We start from the raw sequence: 19985 nt of genomic DNA, 5'->3' as shown, positions 1-19985 counted from the left end.
ACACACACAGTTCCCATTCACAAATATGGAAATGAAATTTATGAGGAATGAGTAGAACACAATATACAATAGTGAGGAACTTCATTTTTAATAAATTCCTAAGATTTTCTTTTTTAAGATTTTATTTATTTATTTGAGAGAGAGCACAAGAGGGGGTAAGGTCAGAAGGAGAAGCAGACTCTCTGCTAAGTAGGGAGCCTGATGCGGGACTCGATTCCGGGACTCCAAGATCATGACCTGAGCCAAATGCAGTCGCTTAACCAATTGAGCCACTCAGGCACCCAAAACTCCTTTCTACTCTCAGAAAAATGCACCAACACTTATAGACACTGACCTACAATAGCATGAATTTTAATAAATCACAGAATGGTGTTTTAGGAGAAAAAAGTAAAATTTTTTCTTCCATGTATATTTTATTATCATTTCTATTTTTTAGGATAGAATAGATTATTTCATTACTAGTACAATTTAGGAGTCATGTGATTTTTTAAAATTTTTTATTGTTATGTTAATCACCATATATTACATCATGGTTGAAAGACCTAAACGTGAAACAGGTGTCTATTAAATCCTAAAGGAGAACACAGGTAGCAACCTCTTCGACCTCAGCCGCAGCAACTTCTTCCTAGAAACATCACCAAAGGCAAGGAAAGCAAGGGCAAAAATGAACTATTGGGATTTCATTAAGATAAAAAGCTTTCGCACAGGAAAAGAAACAGTCAAGAAAACCAAAAGACAACTGACAGAATGGGAGAAAATATTTGCAAATGACATATCAGATAAAGGGCTAGTATCCAAAATCTATAAAGAACTTATCAAACTCAACACCCAAAGAACAAATAATCCAGTCAAGAAATGGGCAGAAGACATGAACAGACATTTTTCCAAAGAAGACATCCAAATGGCCAACAGACACATGAAAAAGTGCTCAACATCACTTGGCATCAGGGAAATCCAAATCAAAACCTCAATGAGATACCACCTCACACCAGTCAGAATGGCTAAAATTAACAAGTCAGGAAACAACAGATGTTGGCGGGGATGTGGAGAAAGGGGAACCCTCCTACACTGTTGGTGGGAATGCAAGCTGGTGCAACCCCTCTGGAAAACAGTATGGAGGTTCCTCAAACAGTTGAAAATAGAGCTACCATACGATCCAGCAATTGCACTACCGGGTATTTACCCCAAAGATACAAATGTAGGGATCCGAAGGGGTATGTGCACCCCAATGCTTATAGCAGCAATGTCCACAATAGCCAAACTGTGGAAAGAGCCAAGATGTCCATCGACAGATGAATGGATAAAGAAGAGGTGGTATATATACACAATGCAATATTATGCAGCCATCAAAAGGAATGAGATCTTGCCATTTGCAACAACGTGGTTGGAACTGGAGGGTGTCATGCTGAGTGAAATAAGTCAATGAGAGAAAGACATGTATCATATGACCTCACTGATATGAGGAATTCTTAATCTCAGGAAACAAACTGAGTGTTGCTGGAGTGGTGGGGGGTGGGAGGGATGGGGTGGCTGGGTGATAGACATTGGGGTGGGTATGTGCTATGGTGAGTGCTGTGAATTGTGCAAGACTGTTGAATCACAGATCTGTACTTCTGAAACAAATAATGCAACATATGTTAAGAAAAAAGAAAAAGAAGAAGATAGCAGGAGGGGAAGAATGAAGGGGAGTAAGTCAGAGGGGGAGACGAACCATGAGAGACGATGGACTCTGAAAAACAAACTGAGGGTTCTAGAGGGGAGGAGGGTAGGGGGATGGGTTAGCCTGGTGATGGGTATTAAAGAGGGCACATTCTGCATGGAGCACTGGTTGTTATGCACAAACAATGAATCATGGAACACTACATCAAAAACTAATGATGTAATTCCTAAGATTTTCTAAAAAATAAAAAAAATTTGACTAGATGACTTGATTTTTGGGTGTTGAGTTTGAGAAGTTCTTTATAGATCTTGGATACCAGCCCTTTATATGTAATGTCATTTGCAAATATCTTCTCCCATTCTGTGGGTTGCCTCTTTGTTTTGTTGACTGTTTCCTTTGCTGTGCAGAAGCTTTTTATCTGGATGAAGTCCCAAAAGTTCATTTTCGCTTTTGTTTTCCTTGCTTTTGGAGACGTGTCTTGAAATAAGTTGCTGTGGCCAATGTCAAAGAGGTTACTGCCTGTGTTCTCCTCTATAATTGTGATGGATTCCTGTCTCACATTGAGGTCTTTCATCCATTTTGAGTTTATCTTTGTGTATGGTGTGAGAGAATGGTCCAGTTTCATTCTTCTGCATGTGGATGTCCAATTTTCCCAGCACCATTTATTGAAGAGACTCCTTTTTCCATTGGATATTCTTTCCCTCTTTGTCGAAGATTATTTGACCATAGAGTTGAGGGTCCATTTCTGGGTTCTCTATTCTGTTCCATTGGTCTATGTGTCTGTTTTTGTGCCAATACCATCTTGTCTTGATTATCACAGCTTTTTAATATAGCTTGAAGTCAGTTATTGTGATGCCCCCAGCCCTGGTTGTCTTTTTCACAATCTTCTGGCCATTTGGGGTCTTTTTTGGTTCCATACAAACTTTAGGATTGTTTATTCCAGTTCTGTGGGAAAATGTCAGTGGTATTTTGATAGGGATTGCATTGAAAGTATAGATTGCTCTGGGCAGCATAGACATTTTCATTATGTTTATTATTCCAATCCATAAGCATGGAATGTTTTTACATCTCTTTGTGTCTTCCTCATTGTTAGTGTATAGAAAAGCAACTGATTTCTGTGCATTGATTTTGTATCCTGCCACGTTGCTGAAGTGCTGTATGAGTTCTAATAATTTGGGTTGGAGTCTTTTGGGTTTTCCCCATAAAATATCTTGTCATCTGAGAAGAGAGAGAGTTTGACTTCTTTGCCAATTTGAAAGCCTTTTATTTCTTTTTGTTGTCTGATTGCTGAGGCTAGTACTTCTAGTACTATGTTGAACAAAAGTGGTGAGAGTGGGCATCCGTGTCATGTTCCTGACCTTGAGGGAAAAACTGAGTTTTTCCTCCATTGAGAATGATATTCACTGTGGGCAGGAGACATGAACAGACACTTCTCTAAAGAAGACATGCAAAAAAGGATTTTGAAGTACCAATTAATAAATAAATAAAATAAATAAAAAAACATAAAAACTGAATCAAATATCCCCAAATTTCAACTCCAGTAATCCTGAATTTAGGATTTGACTGTCTTTGCTTCTAATTTAAATTCTAATCTACTTTACCATGAGGAACACATAGGGCATTTTTCCCTACTCTGGGTTATTTGGAACTTACTTAAACACATACAGCATGTTAAGTATGTATAATGTCATTTTTCTTTACTAAGCTAGTCATCAAACAATATCTTGTACATAAGAGTAAAACCTATGTTGAAGGGAAAATGCATTTGCTGGTTTCATTTTGGTAACCACTGTAACATTGCAAATTTTGTTCAGATTATTAATTATCATACTTGCATACAGATTACATTGCCCCTAAAATCTTTTTAAATTTCAAGAACAAAGCCTGTGAAAAATCAAGGAAATTGAAAGAATTTGAGCTTTGTTATATAAGACCTACTCTATTCTAGCTCTTAAAATTTTTAAACAAGTTTTGTGGGAAGCCATTGCCTTTATAAGGCTTTTAAGGTGTTTATAGCAAAACATTTTTCCCTGTGATTGAATTTTTCATAGTACTAAAATACTGTGGAGAAATATGTTTTCCACCAGTTTTATGGCTCCCTAGATGCATTTTTTACAAACCTTGCATCTGCTTGGACACAAGCAGTATTGCAAAACACACCATGCCATTTGAACAGGGTATATAGCTTTGAAACGGTATGCACAAAGTACAAATGGGAATGTCAATATCATAAGAGTAATACAGTTTAAATGCTACTCTTTTATTAAAGTGGACCTGAGTAATTTGTTCCTATTTTATATCTCTATTTTATTAAGATTATTTTACATATGTGAAAATACTACTGTTGTGTCTATACTTTTGGCTTCAGTGGGTGGCAGGGAATATAATATTTCTGAAGTTTATGCAGGGGAAGACATAATAGCATAATTGTCCTTTACAATATGTTTTATTCCATTGGAAAGTAAATTAAAAATAATTATCTGGCACCTAAAAAGCAGCTCCTGTATATTTTAAATGTTGGAAGAGCTGACAAAGTTTAAGAGCTATGAAGTGTGTTTAATAATAGAATTTTGCTAATCCCAGAACCCACATTTTAAGCAAATGGGGGAATATAACATGTATTATAGGTATCCAGATAAGAAAGTATCCTCTGAGAAATTGTAGCTGAGGCAATAAAGCAATATACACCATTATCCAAACTTAAATAGCATTATTTCATTGCTTTTACACTCTGTTTTTCTTAAAACATCAGACTGTCTCAGAGACAGTGTTAGGTAAAGTTGTATGGTTTCTTAGGTTATTAGTAAATTCTCTCAAGATTCTGTGATAAGATTGTACTTGAGAAACTATGGCACGTTTCACTATCTGTTATACAGGTATTTTAACTGAAAGTAAGACAGAATCCATTGTCAGTAACCAAGAACAGGAGGTAATTTCAATGTGTAAAAAACATGGTATTTTCACACTGGAAAAATGCCAAATAGGAACCAAATAATGGTTGGGAGGTGACAGTGGACACAGAGGCAGTAAGCAAAGTGATTTTCCCTAGTGATCAATTCAGATTAGGAAAATGACAATCTCTAAGGGAACTGGATAGATATAGCTGCTCAGGGGGTGGAGGCGTGTTCCATATCCTCATCCAAAGTGAACATGAAGACAAGTACAGGTCAAATACAGAAATGAATAACATATGGTAATAAACTGAATATAACTGCACTGGAATCAAATGTTATAATATTGATCCTTAAAGCACTTATTCAAATAACTGAATTATTAAAATAGAACAATTTCATAAAATTGGAACCTGGGAAAGCAAGTTTGAATGATTTGTTCAAGTCTGTTTACAAGATATTAGTATTATAAGATATTAGATATTAGTTCTTAATTTCCTCTTTATTTCCATTCCTTCACATTACAAGTGTCCTCTGGCTGAGTTTGCAATATTTAAACATTCATACAATTAGAAAATTTTAAATAACTGCATTTAATATTAATTGTTGATTTTTGTTGGGCTTTGTGCAAAGTGAATCTTAAAAATAATTTTTCCTCTAAAGAAATATAATTGACTATGAGTATGTATGGGATAGGATCAGATAGGGAAAGAAAAGAGGAGAAAATCAGAGTGACCTGAATTCTCACTGGAAGGTGAGAGTGGAGAAATTACCCATGCAGTTCTGATCAGTTTGTGCAGTTTTAGGGTAATTTGGATTACCGAAATAATTTTTCCCTTTATATTTCAAGCTTTGAAATACATAAATATATATCTGCTTGCAAGCTAATAAAAACATCAAACTCTATTTTGTTTACATAGACCCACACTCAGTAAAGACATAATCTTATAATAAATCTAAATTTTATATTCATTAAACATTTTATTTTCTTCTTTCAAACTAAGACCCTTATGATAGAAGATGAAAATAAAATCCTCAAGTACTAGTATTATTAGCAAAAGAGAAAAATATCTGCAGTGTTTTTGCTTCAACACCTGCCATTCCATATGGATCCATAAATACTTGTAACAAATAATGGATAAAGGAATTTCAACATTAATAAAATAAGGCTGAATTTACCAGGAAAATTTAAGATACATTTTTCCTGTTTTTTTTTTTTTTTTCAGTAGAAGGTATACTCTCCTTAAATTTGCATTTCCCCATGTGGATAAAAATGTAGCATAAATTAAATTTAAGGGAAAAAATGTGACTTAAATAATGTGAACCTGGGCACCTGGGTGGCTCAGATGGTTAAGCGTCTGCCTTTGGCTCAGGTCATGATCCCAGGATCCTGGGATCGAGTCCCGCATCGGGCTCCCTGCTCCTTAGGAGCCTGCTTCTCCCTCTGCTTCTCTCTCTCTCTCTCTGTCTCTCATGAATAAATAAATAAAATCTTTTAAAAAAATAATGTGAACCTGAAGTCTTCCAACTACCTTGGAACTAATCTGAGGAATTTTAGTTACAAAATTTCATGTTTGTTTTTGTCTGATTATTAGGAAGACAAAATACTATAAAACCTCAATGAATGATTCTTACATTAACTAAGTTCTTTAATCAATTTACTAGAAGAAATTAAAGAAAAGTAAATTTCATGGGCAAATCTTGGAATCAGTTTATACTCGATGCAGTTTTTCTCCCCTTAAACATTCCATATCTAGAAGGCTAGCATAGCTTCAGATCCAGCGAATTTTTACTGAGGATCTACTATATGCTAAGTACAATACTAGGTACTTCCACTTTAGTTTTCTCATTTAAACCTCCCACAAACACTCTGAGGTGGTTCTTCCTATTCTAAAATAGGGACATTGAAGTTTATAGATGTAACATGCCAAGATAAAGAGAGATCCAGTCATAGTCATTGCATTATGAGTAGAATAGCAGAGTCATACATTTTAGGGGAAAGAAGATTTAAAACAAGATAGTGGGGTTATTTGGTGATTGACCTTTGAATAACCATTGAAGTTAAACTGAATGATACATTTGTGAAAACTTTTTAATTGATTAAGATTTTTGGAATTATTTCTCTTTGTCGTACAGGCAACCTATAATTGTCTACTGTAGTTATTAGAAGAAATCACTACCACACTTTTCAATTTACAAGTTTGTGAACTCATTTTAATTTACAGCACAACACCATGCACACCAGGTACTCACTAAATGTTTCTGATAAAAGTCATTGAGTTAGGGGTGCCTAGGTGGCTCAGATAGTTAGGCATCTACCTTTGGCTCAGGTCATGATCTCTGGGTCCTCAGACTGAGCCCCACATCAGGCTCTTGGCTGGCTCAACGGGGAGCCTGCTTCTCCCTCTCCCTCTGCCTCTCCCTCTGCTTGTGTGCTCTCTCTGTCTCTCTCTCTCTCAAATGAATAAATAAAATCTTAGAAGTTACTAAGTTATTGCATTTAGAAACTCAGTAATTTGAAGCAGGATTATAACTAGTCTGGTTGGTATTCTTTGCTCTGGCTAGCAAAAATAATATCTATTTTTACCAAAGCACTCCTGTGGCTTTAGAAGCAATTATGGAGACAAATGAGAAATTGAAACACAGTTCCGTTTTTTAATTTAAATTCAAGCAGCCAACATATAGTAAATCATTAGTGATACACAGTTCTTACCCTATAGCAACTTACAGCAGAATAGGGAAATAAAGACACAGCCAAATACATAGTAATACATAATAATAAGTAGAAAATGCCATAAAAGAGTACCCAAAATGTGCTTTGAATGTTCAGAGATTAAGACAAATGGATTAAGAATTTATGGGTTACATTGTAGGATTGAATACAATGAAATCACTAAAAAGAATACTGTGTACTATGAATGTATGTTTACAACAAAAGTATTTCCATGATATACTGTCAAATAAAATAGTTTCAAGAATAAGAAAAAGTCATTTAGATATGAATATTGAAATAGAAGAGAGTAAACTTGAAAGAAGCCCTCCAAACTAACTAGAAATGAAGATGAGGAAGAGCAATGTTAAAACATGAAATAAAATGGCACATTAATATGTTCTATTAATGATGTTTATTCCTCCCGCCCCCCAGCTGTATCCTATAAATTATTATCATTTTAAGGAAAAAGCTTGTTCAATGGACAATGTAAGTTTTCATGGCAATAGACAACATCTAAAAGTAGGATTGTTCATTTGGTGAAAGTTGTTGAATGGAACATTACTGATAGATGCCTACCTCATTGATAAAACTTTTGAGATTTTCAGAGGAAAAGCAATCGTTTTGGTGTCTTAATGCCTCCAATACACGAGAAAGAAAAATGTGAAAATTGCAGTGTTTTGCCCTAATAATTAAAATTTATTTTAAAAATTCAGCTTTGTAAAATATTAAATTATTTGTATCAATTTGAACTAACTAGGTTTACAACAGTGTTGCTCATCTATTAGGAAATCACTTCATAATTTTTATCATAAAAATATGGTCCCTTAGTGTCTCAATTTTGTATTTCTTAGCTAAAACAAAAAAATCAGCATATAGTCTCATCAATGTTTGTGTGTGGGAATTCATGCATGCATGTGCATGTTTGTGTGTCTGTGAGACAGAGGAGAGAGAGATAACTAATGACAAAAGAATGTTCTTTTTTCTAAAATAAAAAGATTTTATTTAGTTATTTCACAGAAAGAGAGAGAGAGCACAAGCAGGGAGAATAGCAGAGGAAGAGGGAGAAGCAGGCTCCCTACTGAGCAAGGAGCCCGATGCGGGGCTCGATCTCAGGACCCTGGGATCATGACCTGAGCCAAAGGCAGACGCTTAACCTACTGAGCCACCCAGGTGCCCCAATAAAAGAATGTTTTGAATTTTCTTCATTGGTATGGTGGTAAAATAAAAAAATATATATATATGACTATGCACAGATTATAAATAGGTATAATTGCAGTTATTAGTGAGGATATCTATATATATGTCACATCTCTATATCTATTAATTTCTTATTAGTTTATAAGAGGTGACAAATTATATACTGCTGTATAGATTATTCTTGTCAGGTTTTCCATTACAGTGTCATTCTGATTTTGAATCATCTTTATTTTTTAATCTTTTTTTCCTTATTTAAAAAAATTATTATTATGCTATGTAAATCACCATACATTACATCATTAGTTTTTGATGTAGTGTTCCATGATTCATTGTTTGCGTATAACACCCAGTGCTCCATGCAGTACGTGCCCTCTTTAATACCCATCACCAGGCTAACCCATCCCCCCAACCCCCTCCCCTCTAGAACCCTCAGTTTTTTTCTCAGAGTCCATAGTCTCTCATGGTTAGTCTCCCCCTCTGATATCCCCCCTTCATTTTTCATTACATTACATTACATATAATGTATTATTTGTTTCAGAGATACAGGTCTGTGATTCAACAGTCTTACACAATTCACAGCACTCACCATAGCACATACCCACCCCAATGTCTATCACCCAGCCACCCCATCCCTCCCACCCCCTATCACTCCAGCAACCCTCAGTTTGTTTCCTGAGATTAAGAATTCCTCATATCAGTGAGATCATATGATACATGTCTTTCTCTGATTGACTTATTTCTCTCAGCATAATACCCTCCAGTTCCATCCACGTTGTTGCAAATGGCAAGATTTCATTCCTTTTGATGGCTGCAAAATATTCTATTGTATATATATATACACCACATCTTCTTTATCCATTCATCTGTCGATGGACATCTTGGCTCTTTCCACAGTTTGGCTATTGTGGACATTGCTGCCAGAATACCCACTTTCCACCTTTTTTGAATACAGGGAAATAATATCTAAGGATTGATGCATAGAACTGTGATTTTCCTTATTAAACAATTGCTTATGTTAAATCGTACTTGGAAAAGAATTTTGTTTTTATCTGTGTAGACTCACATTTTTAACTATAGTTTCCTGATTCTATGTTTACAAATAGGTCCCATTATACACTTCTTTTCAGTGAAATGTAAATTGATATTTAGAATCCCTAGATCTATAGAAGAGGCTAGTTGATGTGTCTTTAATTTCATGCAATTCTTTTTTTATTTATTTTTTGATGTAATGTTCTATGATTCATTATTTGCATATAACACCCAGTGCTCATTGCAATACGTGCCCTCCTTAATACAGTTCTTAAAGCTGTGAAGATATATACTTAAATTTAGTTATAATTTTGAAGTGATTTATTAAAATTGTACAGGCTAGTTTAAAAAGATATTGTGATAGGAGGCAATATTAATCATCTTTAAATATAGCAAAATTTGACCTTTATATAGTCCAGTGGTTTCTCAAGCTGTGGTCCCCAAACCAGCAACATCAACTATCAATTGGGCACTTAGAAGTTCTAGTAGCCAGGTCCTACCCTAGGCCTACTGAATCAGAAACTTTAGGAATTGGGAAGTTTTTAAAAAACATCTTCAGGACATTCTGATACATGATAAGGTTTAAGAACTATTGCTGTTATAGTGCTAGATACTAGTATCTTGTTCCCTTGGGCCTTCCACCAAACCACTCTAGTCAGATATGCTAAGTCAAAACAAAACAAAACAAAACAACAGCAGCAGTGATTTTAAAGTTAGCACCTGAATTTCCAGGTCAGAACAATAAATTTCTCTTCCTTATTTGTGCCAGATTAAGAAGAGAGGTTTCTTCTCTAGTTGATTGAAAGGCTTGCACATTTCCTGGCAGAGAAACAAAATGAGAAATCTGCTTTACAGCCTCTGCAATCAGCCAGATGACTGAACCCTTAGTAAGGGTAAAAGTAGGATTATATTGAAACCCTGAGGCCATTTTAAAGTTAAGTCAACATAATTAAACATTATCACCTGGAAAAGTCAGCTAATTGATGGAAATGTGTGCCCTCCCCACAATCTTTCCTAAACACATCTCTTTAAAACATCAGCTTCCTAAAAGAAAAGAAAACAAAACAAAACAAAAAACATCAGCTTCCCTCCCACTTTACTTCTATGCCCACTTTTGCTTCTTGTTTGTCAATTTCTGATGCAGAGTGTTACATTATTATTCCCCATTCAGTTAATGTTATCTCTGCAGCCTTTTTCACAGAAGTAGCCAAGGTGGTTTTCTGGAGAAGGGATTTGTACATGCCTCTGGTACTGTTTAGTTTTTTATATTAGAAATCTTTGTCTGTCTTGCAGTGTTCAGGGCAAATTTTGGTCTATGTATAAAATTTCTTTCCATTCTGGATCCTTACCTTTTTATTTTTTTTTCTAAATTTCTAGGCTCTAAATATAGATCTACTTTAAAAAAAATCAGTCAATTTTGCTTTATCTTTGATGCAGTAATACATCATCTCAAAGATGATGGGAAAGTATGTGTGTGAGTCAGAAAGAGTTATATTTTACTATTTTTTTGTTCAAAGGACTATGATATGTAGACAAGTTCAATAAATATACAATAGGCATGTTATGACAACTATATCAACTATTTTTCAAAATTGCAAAATTCTAGTTTGTCCCATTATCTGTATAGTAATCATTGATTTTATTGAAAAGGCTAAGATTTGACCAGAAACTCTGTACCTCTACCCCTTTCTTCCTTCCTCTGACCATATACTTATAAAAATATTTTTAAATTACATATTCATGTACAATCTTGTCTTTTTGAATAGAAAGAATGGAATCAATCTGATGACTGGAAATCTTACCTCAAGTTTTAAGGTTACCAGTATGCATATCCAAAGTCATTATAAGTGTTGTAAACCCAGGATAGTTACAATTGTAGATACTGAGAGGACACTAGTAAGAAAAATTTTGAAAAGACAAAGTTCCCACTTTCAAGAAGAGTATATTGTAGTGAGATAAAATACATAACAAAAATAGTAAACAAATAAGTTACATTATGTATTATTGGTGATAAATTTTCTAGGAAAAAAGAAAACATGTTAAGTGAGTAAAAATAAGGGTACATGTTGCAATATTAAGTAGGATGTTGTGGTGAGCACTGTGTATTGTGTTAAGACTGATGAATCACAGACCCCTACCACTGAAACAAATAATACATTATATATTAATAATAAAAAAAAGAAATACAAAACTAAAGAAAGTTAAATAGGATGTTCAGTATAAATTTCAATAATAAGGTGCCATTTGAGCAAAGAACTAAATTTGGGGACCCAAAATTAAATGCATGAGAACTATAAAACAAACATTGTAAATTATTGTGTTAGTTCTAAATCACAAGCTTATTAAATTCTTTATTAGAAGTTCAGTGCAGAAAGATGCCAGTAGCACACACTCCCACCCCCTCAATTCTGACAGTCAAAAATGTCTCTAGCCATTACAAAATGTCCTTTGGACTGCAAAGTTACCCCCAGTTGAGAAACACTGACCTTGACTTATGAAGTCTCCTCAGACCTTTGATAACTGAAAAACTAATATTGGCTTAATTGAGGGTGAAGCCAGGCTTATCCCATTACTACCTAAAAAAGAATCTTGCCACATGTTTTATGAGGTGTTAATGGATGCTTAGGTGGCCAAATATTTTACTATAGGCTCCTCTCCCACTCCTGGGAATGTTCAATTGCCATTTAATTTATTTAACATACAATTATTTTGCATTTCCTTTGGGTCAGGCATTGTTGTACAAACTTTACAAATAGTAGCTTATTAGTCTTTATAACAACCTTATGAGATAGGTATTATTATTATCTGAAATTTACAGATAAGGAAATTGAGGCAGAGAAAAATTAAGTAACTTTCCCAGGGCTAGCAAATCACAGAGCAGAGTTTCCAACCTACACAATCAGGCTTTGGCATCTTTTGATCTTCATTACTATGCTCTCAGCTGTCTAAATTAATATGTAACATATGCTTATATTTAGCACTAGCTTTTTAAAGGCTCTGAGTTGTTCTGCTTTAATAGATTTAGCAAATAAAAAAAAGAAAACATAATCCCCAGTGATATTTGAATCAAATAAACAAGAAATTATTATTATCATTAAAGATTTATTTATTTGTTTGAGGGAGAGAGAGCATGTGCATGCACAGGGGTGTAGGGGCAGAGGGAGAGGGAGAAAGAGAGTCTAAAGCAGATTCCCCGCTGAGTGAGGAACCTGACATGGGGCTGTGTCTCATGACCCTGAGATCATGACCTGAGCTGAAATTGACTGAGCCACCCAGGCACCCCAACAACAAATTATTTTTTTATTTTTTTAAAGATTTATTTATTTATTTATTTATTTGACAGAGAGACACACAGTGAGAGAAGGAACACAAGCAGGGGGAGTGGGAGAGGGAGAAGCAGGCTTCTCGCCGAGCAGGGAGCCCGATGTGGGGCTCGATCCCAGGACCCTGGGATCATGACCTGAACCGAAGGCAGACGCTTAATGACTGAGCCACCCAGGCGCCCCAACAAATTATTCATTTAGTATAACGATGTCCCATGGAGTATTTTGGACACACTTACATTGAAAAGTCATTTGCTGTTTATCAGAAATTCAAATTCACTAAACACTCTGTAATTTATCTGCTAACCCTTGCTTTAATTAAAACTGTTTATCGTTGTTTAACCCAGTTTTTTCAATGCTATTTTGATCAAGGCACCTTATTGGTATACCTAATATCTTGGGAAAATCCATGGGGTTTATTTTAATGATAGTGGGAACACTTTTCAGCTAGAGTGAATGGATTAGTTTAAATGCTTACTCCAGACTGCAGTGATCTCTCCTTTGAGAGGCACTTAATAACATATGTCACATGATTTCACACTTAATTGTCCACTTCTATAACTTGTTGACTTTTATTCAAGATGTGTCAGCTCCTTAACAGCAAAGACTGGGTATCATGCTTCTTCCAAACCTTCACTGGATATAATATTTGTTATCAGCATAATATTTTTTTCTGAAAGATGACTTATTTCTAATTCATAATTTATAAAGGAACCTGTTATGCCAAATTGCTAATCTAAGGATCCAGAGCAAAACAGGGCCATACTAGTTTTAGTAGTATTGTATCTCACTTTCTCAGGCTGGTGACCCTTCACCCTTTTGCTACTAGTTTTTGGTTTTCATTTGTCAGCACTATTTCTTTTTACATCTCCCTAAAGAAATGTAACAATTTGGGGATCAAGTTTTCTTTTCCACATTTGGTAAGGGCAACATTTGAGTCGTTGTTAACTCAGACCATGAACGCTTCCTTATATTCATGAAAGTCACATCATTACACAGTAGTTGGTCATTTTGTTGTTATTATTCCTCAGTTTGGAAGAGGGAAGCAGGTGTCTTGCTTGTGCCAAATGTAATATTGACAGCACCAACAAAAGAAAGTCTCTTGAGCAGCAGTACATAGGGGAAAGCATTCAAATCAAATAGTGAAATATGATTTATTTGTAAAGAATAAAAACTGATGACTGATGGCAAGTGGCTGCACTTTCCTACTGCTAAATGAGTCAGTGGTGTTCATTTTCCAATCCTGTATTACAATCCTCAAAGCCCAGAGGAAAGAGGAAACACTGAACTCCATGAAAAAGTGGGAAAATAAGCACTGCGTTCATATAGAAAGTCTCTAGCAGTCTTGATTTTCATTTTTGGGGGACTTTTTCATTCTGAGCATTTCCATATGTTTATCTTTTTTATACAACTAAAGTTATTGTCAACCTTTCCATCTATTCATCTGGGCCCTAAAGAAGAAATCAAAATTAAGAGCTTGTTCTGCAAATGGATTTCCAAGTATAGCAACTATACTTACCAAGTATAGCAAGTTTAACAAACAGGCTCAATAAAAGCAGTCTCCACTTCTCTACAATAAATGAAGAGGTTGCTCATATCCTCAGCTAGATTTAGCATTTGTCCTATCTTTATCTTTTAGCTTATACCATTGCATTTTGTGTGTTGATAAAGATTTTAATATACACATTTTGAACACCAGCCTTTTAAATCAAAGTGCTCAGTCAAAACCCTTTCTTCCTGGTTTACAAAGAGATGAATTTAACCGACAGTCTATGGTTCTAGTACTTGTCCATATTTAATTTCACTGCCAATTAGGATTTCTCAAGCCTCCTGAATAAATTCCTACATAACAGTGAATGTCTTTAAACTCTGAGCAAAATGTCGATGTCATTCAGATGTGAAGACCTATTACAAGATTGAAATAGATTTCTAATGCATTTATTATACATTTTTCATAGCATGTGATTTAAATCAGAAAAAAAATGACAAACGGTTTGACACTTTTCACTCATGTACACCAAAATATAATATGCTTCGACTAGCTTTTGGCTATTATGGACCTTAACATACAATGTGACCTTGGTCTGAAAAAGCATGTTTGGTTAGCACAGAAACTTAATCATAAGAAGTCATAAGTAGAATCCTTCTTCTTTACTGCCCTTTTCTAGGTCTAGGAAATTTATTGCTTGTGGGACAGATAGGATATGAACAATGGGCCAAATAGAGTCCAGGGTTATCTCATCTGTGTGAAAACTGCTGCTGAAAATCGATGTGACCTCTGCTACACTGTCATCCCAGTTCCCACCCTCTGTGTACTATTTGTCTTTTGGTAGAAGCTTAGATCTGTGTGCTGTCTCTATGTATCTCTCTTGGGCCAGATTATCAAAATGAATCATAGCCTGCATACCTCTTATATTTCTATTTATTTTCCTGGTGTTGACTAGGTCCGATGAAATATGATTCTTTTTGCATTTGATCCTCACTGCGGCAAGCAACACCTAATTCAACTGTGTCCATCTCTTTAAAGAAGAGTAATGCTATTTTGAAACTTCAATCTACTGTCCAGCAACATTACAAACCATAGACCATGCAACCTGTCTTCATAGTCAATAGTAATGTTCCTTTCAGCCCATTCAATGGCATTTACTTCATCTCCAAATAGAAGACTTCTGGGAATTTTAATGTAGTTTTAATTTTGTTTTATGCACACCGAAAATATTGCTTTCGTTTTGGGTACCTTGTTTGTAGAATACCCCTCAGATTCTTACCAGTGAGATTACTTGTGTATAGAGTGATATATAACAAATAATCCATTAATTTTAAGAACTCTGCCCTGATACAAAATGTTTATTCAGGGGAAACATTATATTACCTCTGAATCAGCAGGATGTCAATGTTCTAACTTTGTAGCAGTTCATTTTGTAAAAATAGATCTTCCAGGCTACATAAATTCATACTTTAAGATTTATAAACATCAATACAAAGGTGTAAAACCTCCCCACTTATTATCAATAAATCAGTATTCTATACATTTGTCATGTGCAGAAAACAAAATACTAGCTAAATACAGACTTCAAACAATATAAATAGGACATAATATTGCTTGGTTAGGTGTTAAGAAATGTGCATTATAAGCATTAGAGATGATGCCTAAAATATTTTAGAATTTAGGGGTTTTTTTAGAATTTAGTTTTTTAATGACATATTTCAAATGTTCCAACTTCGTAATTAAAATAGATCATAGAATTTCTGATAATGTGTTCATTCCCACTGGAATACTTCACCTCTTCCAAAAATACCACTGGCAAAGAAGAAAGGAAGGAAGGAAGGAAGGAAAGAAGGAAGGAGGGAAGGAAGGAAAAAGTTTAGGGTTAATTTTACAAGGGAATTGTACAAAACACATGCATCATGCATTTATACTCAAAATTTTTTTTAAATTTTTTTAAAGATTTTATTTATTTATTTATTTGACAGAGAGAGAGAGAGAGAGAGAGATAGTGAGAGCAGGAACACAAGTAGGGGGAGTGGGAGATGGAGAAGCAGGCTTCCCGCCGAACAGGGAGCCCGATGCGGGGCTCAATCCCAGGACCTTGGGATCATGACCTGAGCCAAAGGCAGACGCTTAATGACTGAGCCACCCAGGCGCCCCTCAAAAATTGTTTTTAAAGTTTTATGAAAAAAACAATTCCTAAGAATACGTTCATTATAGCTTCTTGTGCTAAAAGAAAATTAACAGATTAATTTATACATTTTATTGAATTCTTTAAGACAAACAATGCTTTTTATAACATTTTGGATTCAAATAATATGAAACTCTTCATTCTATAAAATAATTGTTCAGCATTTTTTATCCATATAGATTTTGGAGAATTGGAATTTGTAAAAAAAAGAAATTGAAAATGGTGATCTTTATTAAAAACATTTTATGCTGTCCCATTAAAAATCTCACAGAAAGTTCTCACAATTCTATGCCAAAGCTTCCCATTCAGTAAATGGAGCATACCATTTGCTATGGAGCAAACCATGACTATGAAATCTGTGTGATTCAAGACTCTGCATACTACATGTATAGGCTGCTTGTAATTGAAAAATTAGCTCTAACTATATGATAAATCCATATTCCTATCCCTACTGGAACCAGAACCAATAGCTAAATTTTTGTGAAAATTAGTTAGGTCCAGATTCAAGCCTAGGTTTTTTTGTTTTTTTCTTGAATGACTCTCACAATATATAGGGTCACTGAAAAGTTTTTTGACTAAGGAGATGCATATTTTCAAACTTTGCTTGTGCCCAGTTACCGAAATGAAGAGACTCTAGTGAATAGAGTAATTTTGTTTGAGGTGCTATGCTTCACCCCATCACGCACTGCTGTTGAAGCCATTTAAGAATACCAGGGTTTGAAAGATAAAGATATAGTAAGATGAAGGGGCACCTGCACCCCAACATTCATAGCAGCAATGTCCACAATAGCCAAACTGTGGAAGGAGCTGAGATGCCCTTCAACAAATGAATGGATAAAGAAGTGGTACATATATACAATGGAATGTTACTCAACCATCAGAAAGGATGAATACTTACCATTTACATCGACATGGATGGAACTGGAGGTTATTATGCTAAGTGAAAAAGTCAATAAGAGAATGACAATTATCATATAGTTTCACTCATATGTGGAATATAAGAAACAGTGCAGAGGACCTTAAGGGAAGGGAGGGAAAACTGAATGGGAAGAAACCAGAGAGGGAGACAAACCATGAGAGACTCCTAATTATGGGAAAGAAATTGAGAATTGCTAAAGGGAGGTGGGTGGGAGGATAAGGTAACTCGGTGATGGGCACTAAGGAGGGCATGTGATGTGATGAGCACTGGGTGTTATACACAACTGATGATTTGTTGAACACTACATCTGAAACTAATGAAATGTTGGCTAATTAAAGTTAAACTAAAAAAATTACCAGGTTTTGGGGGTGCCTGGGTACCTCAGTTAAGTATCCAACTCTTGATTCAGCTATGGTCATGATCTCAAGGTCGTGGGATTGAGCCCTCTGTTGGGCTCTGTGCTAGTTGGGAGTATGCTTGAGATTCTCTCTGTCACTCTTTCTTTGCCCCTTCCCTCCATTCTCTCTCTTTTTCAAATAAATAGATGAATTAAAAAAAAAAAGAATACCAGGATTTGTTTTGCTACCTTCCAATATTATTTCTTTGTAGCAGTTTATTTTTACCTATGTCAAAAACGTCCCAGTTTATAATTGCAGGGAATAATTTGCTGTCTGGTTCATACATCTAACATAAAAAATGTCCAGTCAGAATTCAAGTACACAGTCAAGTAGTTAGCTTCTCAGTGTAAGAGATGATTATTTTGTAATTAGATATATCTGTTTAAAGCATCTTATTAAACAAAAATTCTATTGGTGTCTCTTTATCTGAAACTAAGAGAGAATCTTGTTAAAGTAATGAGAATGTGGGAGAAGATAATATAAAAATAAAAGGGCAGAAATGATACAACTTGTGTTTTTACACCACAGGTAATATTTTTTCATAAGTAGTATTCTTCAAAATAAAATTTAACATTGGAAATAATCTAAATGCCTGTCAGCTAGTGAATAATTAAACAAAAAGCAATGTATCCATGTAATGGAATACTTTTCAGCAATAAAAAGAAGAAACCACTGATACATGCTACCACATGGATGAAAGTCAAAAACATTATGCTAAGTAAAAGAAGCCAGACATAAAAGACCACATATTGTATCTATCTGTGTAAAATATCCAGAAAAGGTAGTCCTATAGAGGCAGAAAGTAGATTAGTTATTACCACGGACTGGAGGGTGGGAGAAGGACACTAACTGTAAATGGGCATGAGGGGTAATTTGAGGGTGATCAAGATGTTCTAAGATAGATTTGCGATGATGGTTGCACAACTCTGTAAATTTACTAAAAAACATTGAAATGTACACTTAAAATAGGTGAATTTTATTGTGTATGAATTATATTTTGATAAAGCTATTAAAGAATGGAGGTGATAGATGATAGATAGATGATAGAGAGATAGATAATTGATGATAAATGACAGATTTGAAAAGGAAAACAAACAGTGTATGCTTTACAAGGAGGGGATCTGACTAATTTATAGGTATTCATAAACATATCATAAATGTATTTCTCCAAGTCTCATGCCTCTTTAGCAATAAATGTTGTTTCATTTTTCACTGATTATTTACTGATACATTTATTTTAAGAAACTAGAAGCAGCTGGGGAATAACTATAACTTCCAATTAAGACTGTTCCATCATCTAGTTTTACAAACAAAATATTTATAGATGTTATTAGAGGTAAAGCAAACACAGTGAAAATTTTGACCTGTTAATTGTGAACATTCTGATATTAATTTTGTTTTTTCCAGAAGAAGTATCATTTCAAATTCCAATGATGAAGTCACCCTTGGACAAGATCCAACTGACTCCTGGGCAGGCATTGCCTCCTGGATTCCCTGGACCGTTCATTTTTGCTGATAGTCTGTCCTCCGTGGAGACTCTGTTGACCAACATTCAGGTCAACAATATTTCTATAAACAAAATAAATGTAATACAAGACATTAGCATCTACATTAATTATTTCAGATTTGAGAAACTAAAACAGATAAGATGAACTGCATGTCATTTGCTGTACTTTGACAGGGCCTACTGAAAGTGGCTTTGGATAATGCTCACATCCAGGAGAAGCAGATTCAACAAGAAAAAAAGGAACTGCGAATGGAGCTCTATAGAGAGAGAGAAATTAGAGAAAACCTTGAAAGACAGCTTGCAGTTGAGCTTCAAAGCAGAAGTAAGTTTAACAAGTTCAATTACAGAATAAATATTTTGTTGTAGATATTCTCAATAGTAGTAGAAATATTCTCAGGGATAGCTTGGAACTACTGAAAAAATGACAAGCTAAGAATCAAATACTGTGTGTAATCCACATAGTAAGATATTTATACTATTTCTCTTATAAAAGATAATGAAATAGATCTGGACTTCAGGCCACTTGCAGATTTGGAAAATATGAATATTCTTAGTTTTCTCACAATTTTATAAAATACCCTGGATATAAACAATCTAATAATTTCTTGTAGATGAAATGCTTAATCTTTGCCCAGATCAGTGCTAGATTCTGGGGATTTAAGATAAAT

At 34.8% G+C, this 19985-nt stretch overlaps 1 protein-coding gene across 1 annotated transcript in view; it reads left to right on the top strand.

Moving 5' to 3' along the window:
- DACH2 (dachshund family transcription factor 2) overlaps positions 1–19985 on the top strand; it is a 902406-nt gene that overhangs the window by 870120 nt on the left and 12301 nt on the right. The window contains exons 9-10 of the mRNA XM_028101436.2: positions 19218–19366; positions 19492–19639. Of these exons, the coding sequence (XP_027957237.2) occupies positions 19218–19366; positions 19492–19639 (297 nt within the window). The remainder of the gene's footprint in view (positions 1–19217; positions 19367–19491; positions 19640–19985) is intronic.

The sequence above is a fragment of the Eumetopias jubatus genome, unplaced genomic scaffold, assembly GCF_037043125.1.
Source record: "Eumetopias jubatus isolate StellerSeaLion01/CBP00866 unplaced genomic scaffold, mEumJub1_p1.0 scaffold_11, whole genome shotgun sequence".
In the NCBI taxonomy this organism is placed as follows: domain Eukaryota; kingdom Metazoa; phylum Chordata; class Mammalia; order Carnivora; family Otariidae; genus Eumetopias; species Eumetopias jubatus.
Note: the sequence above shows the minus strand (reverse complement) of the source record. Positions and strands in the feature narration are given on the sequence as shown.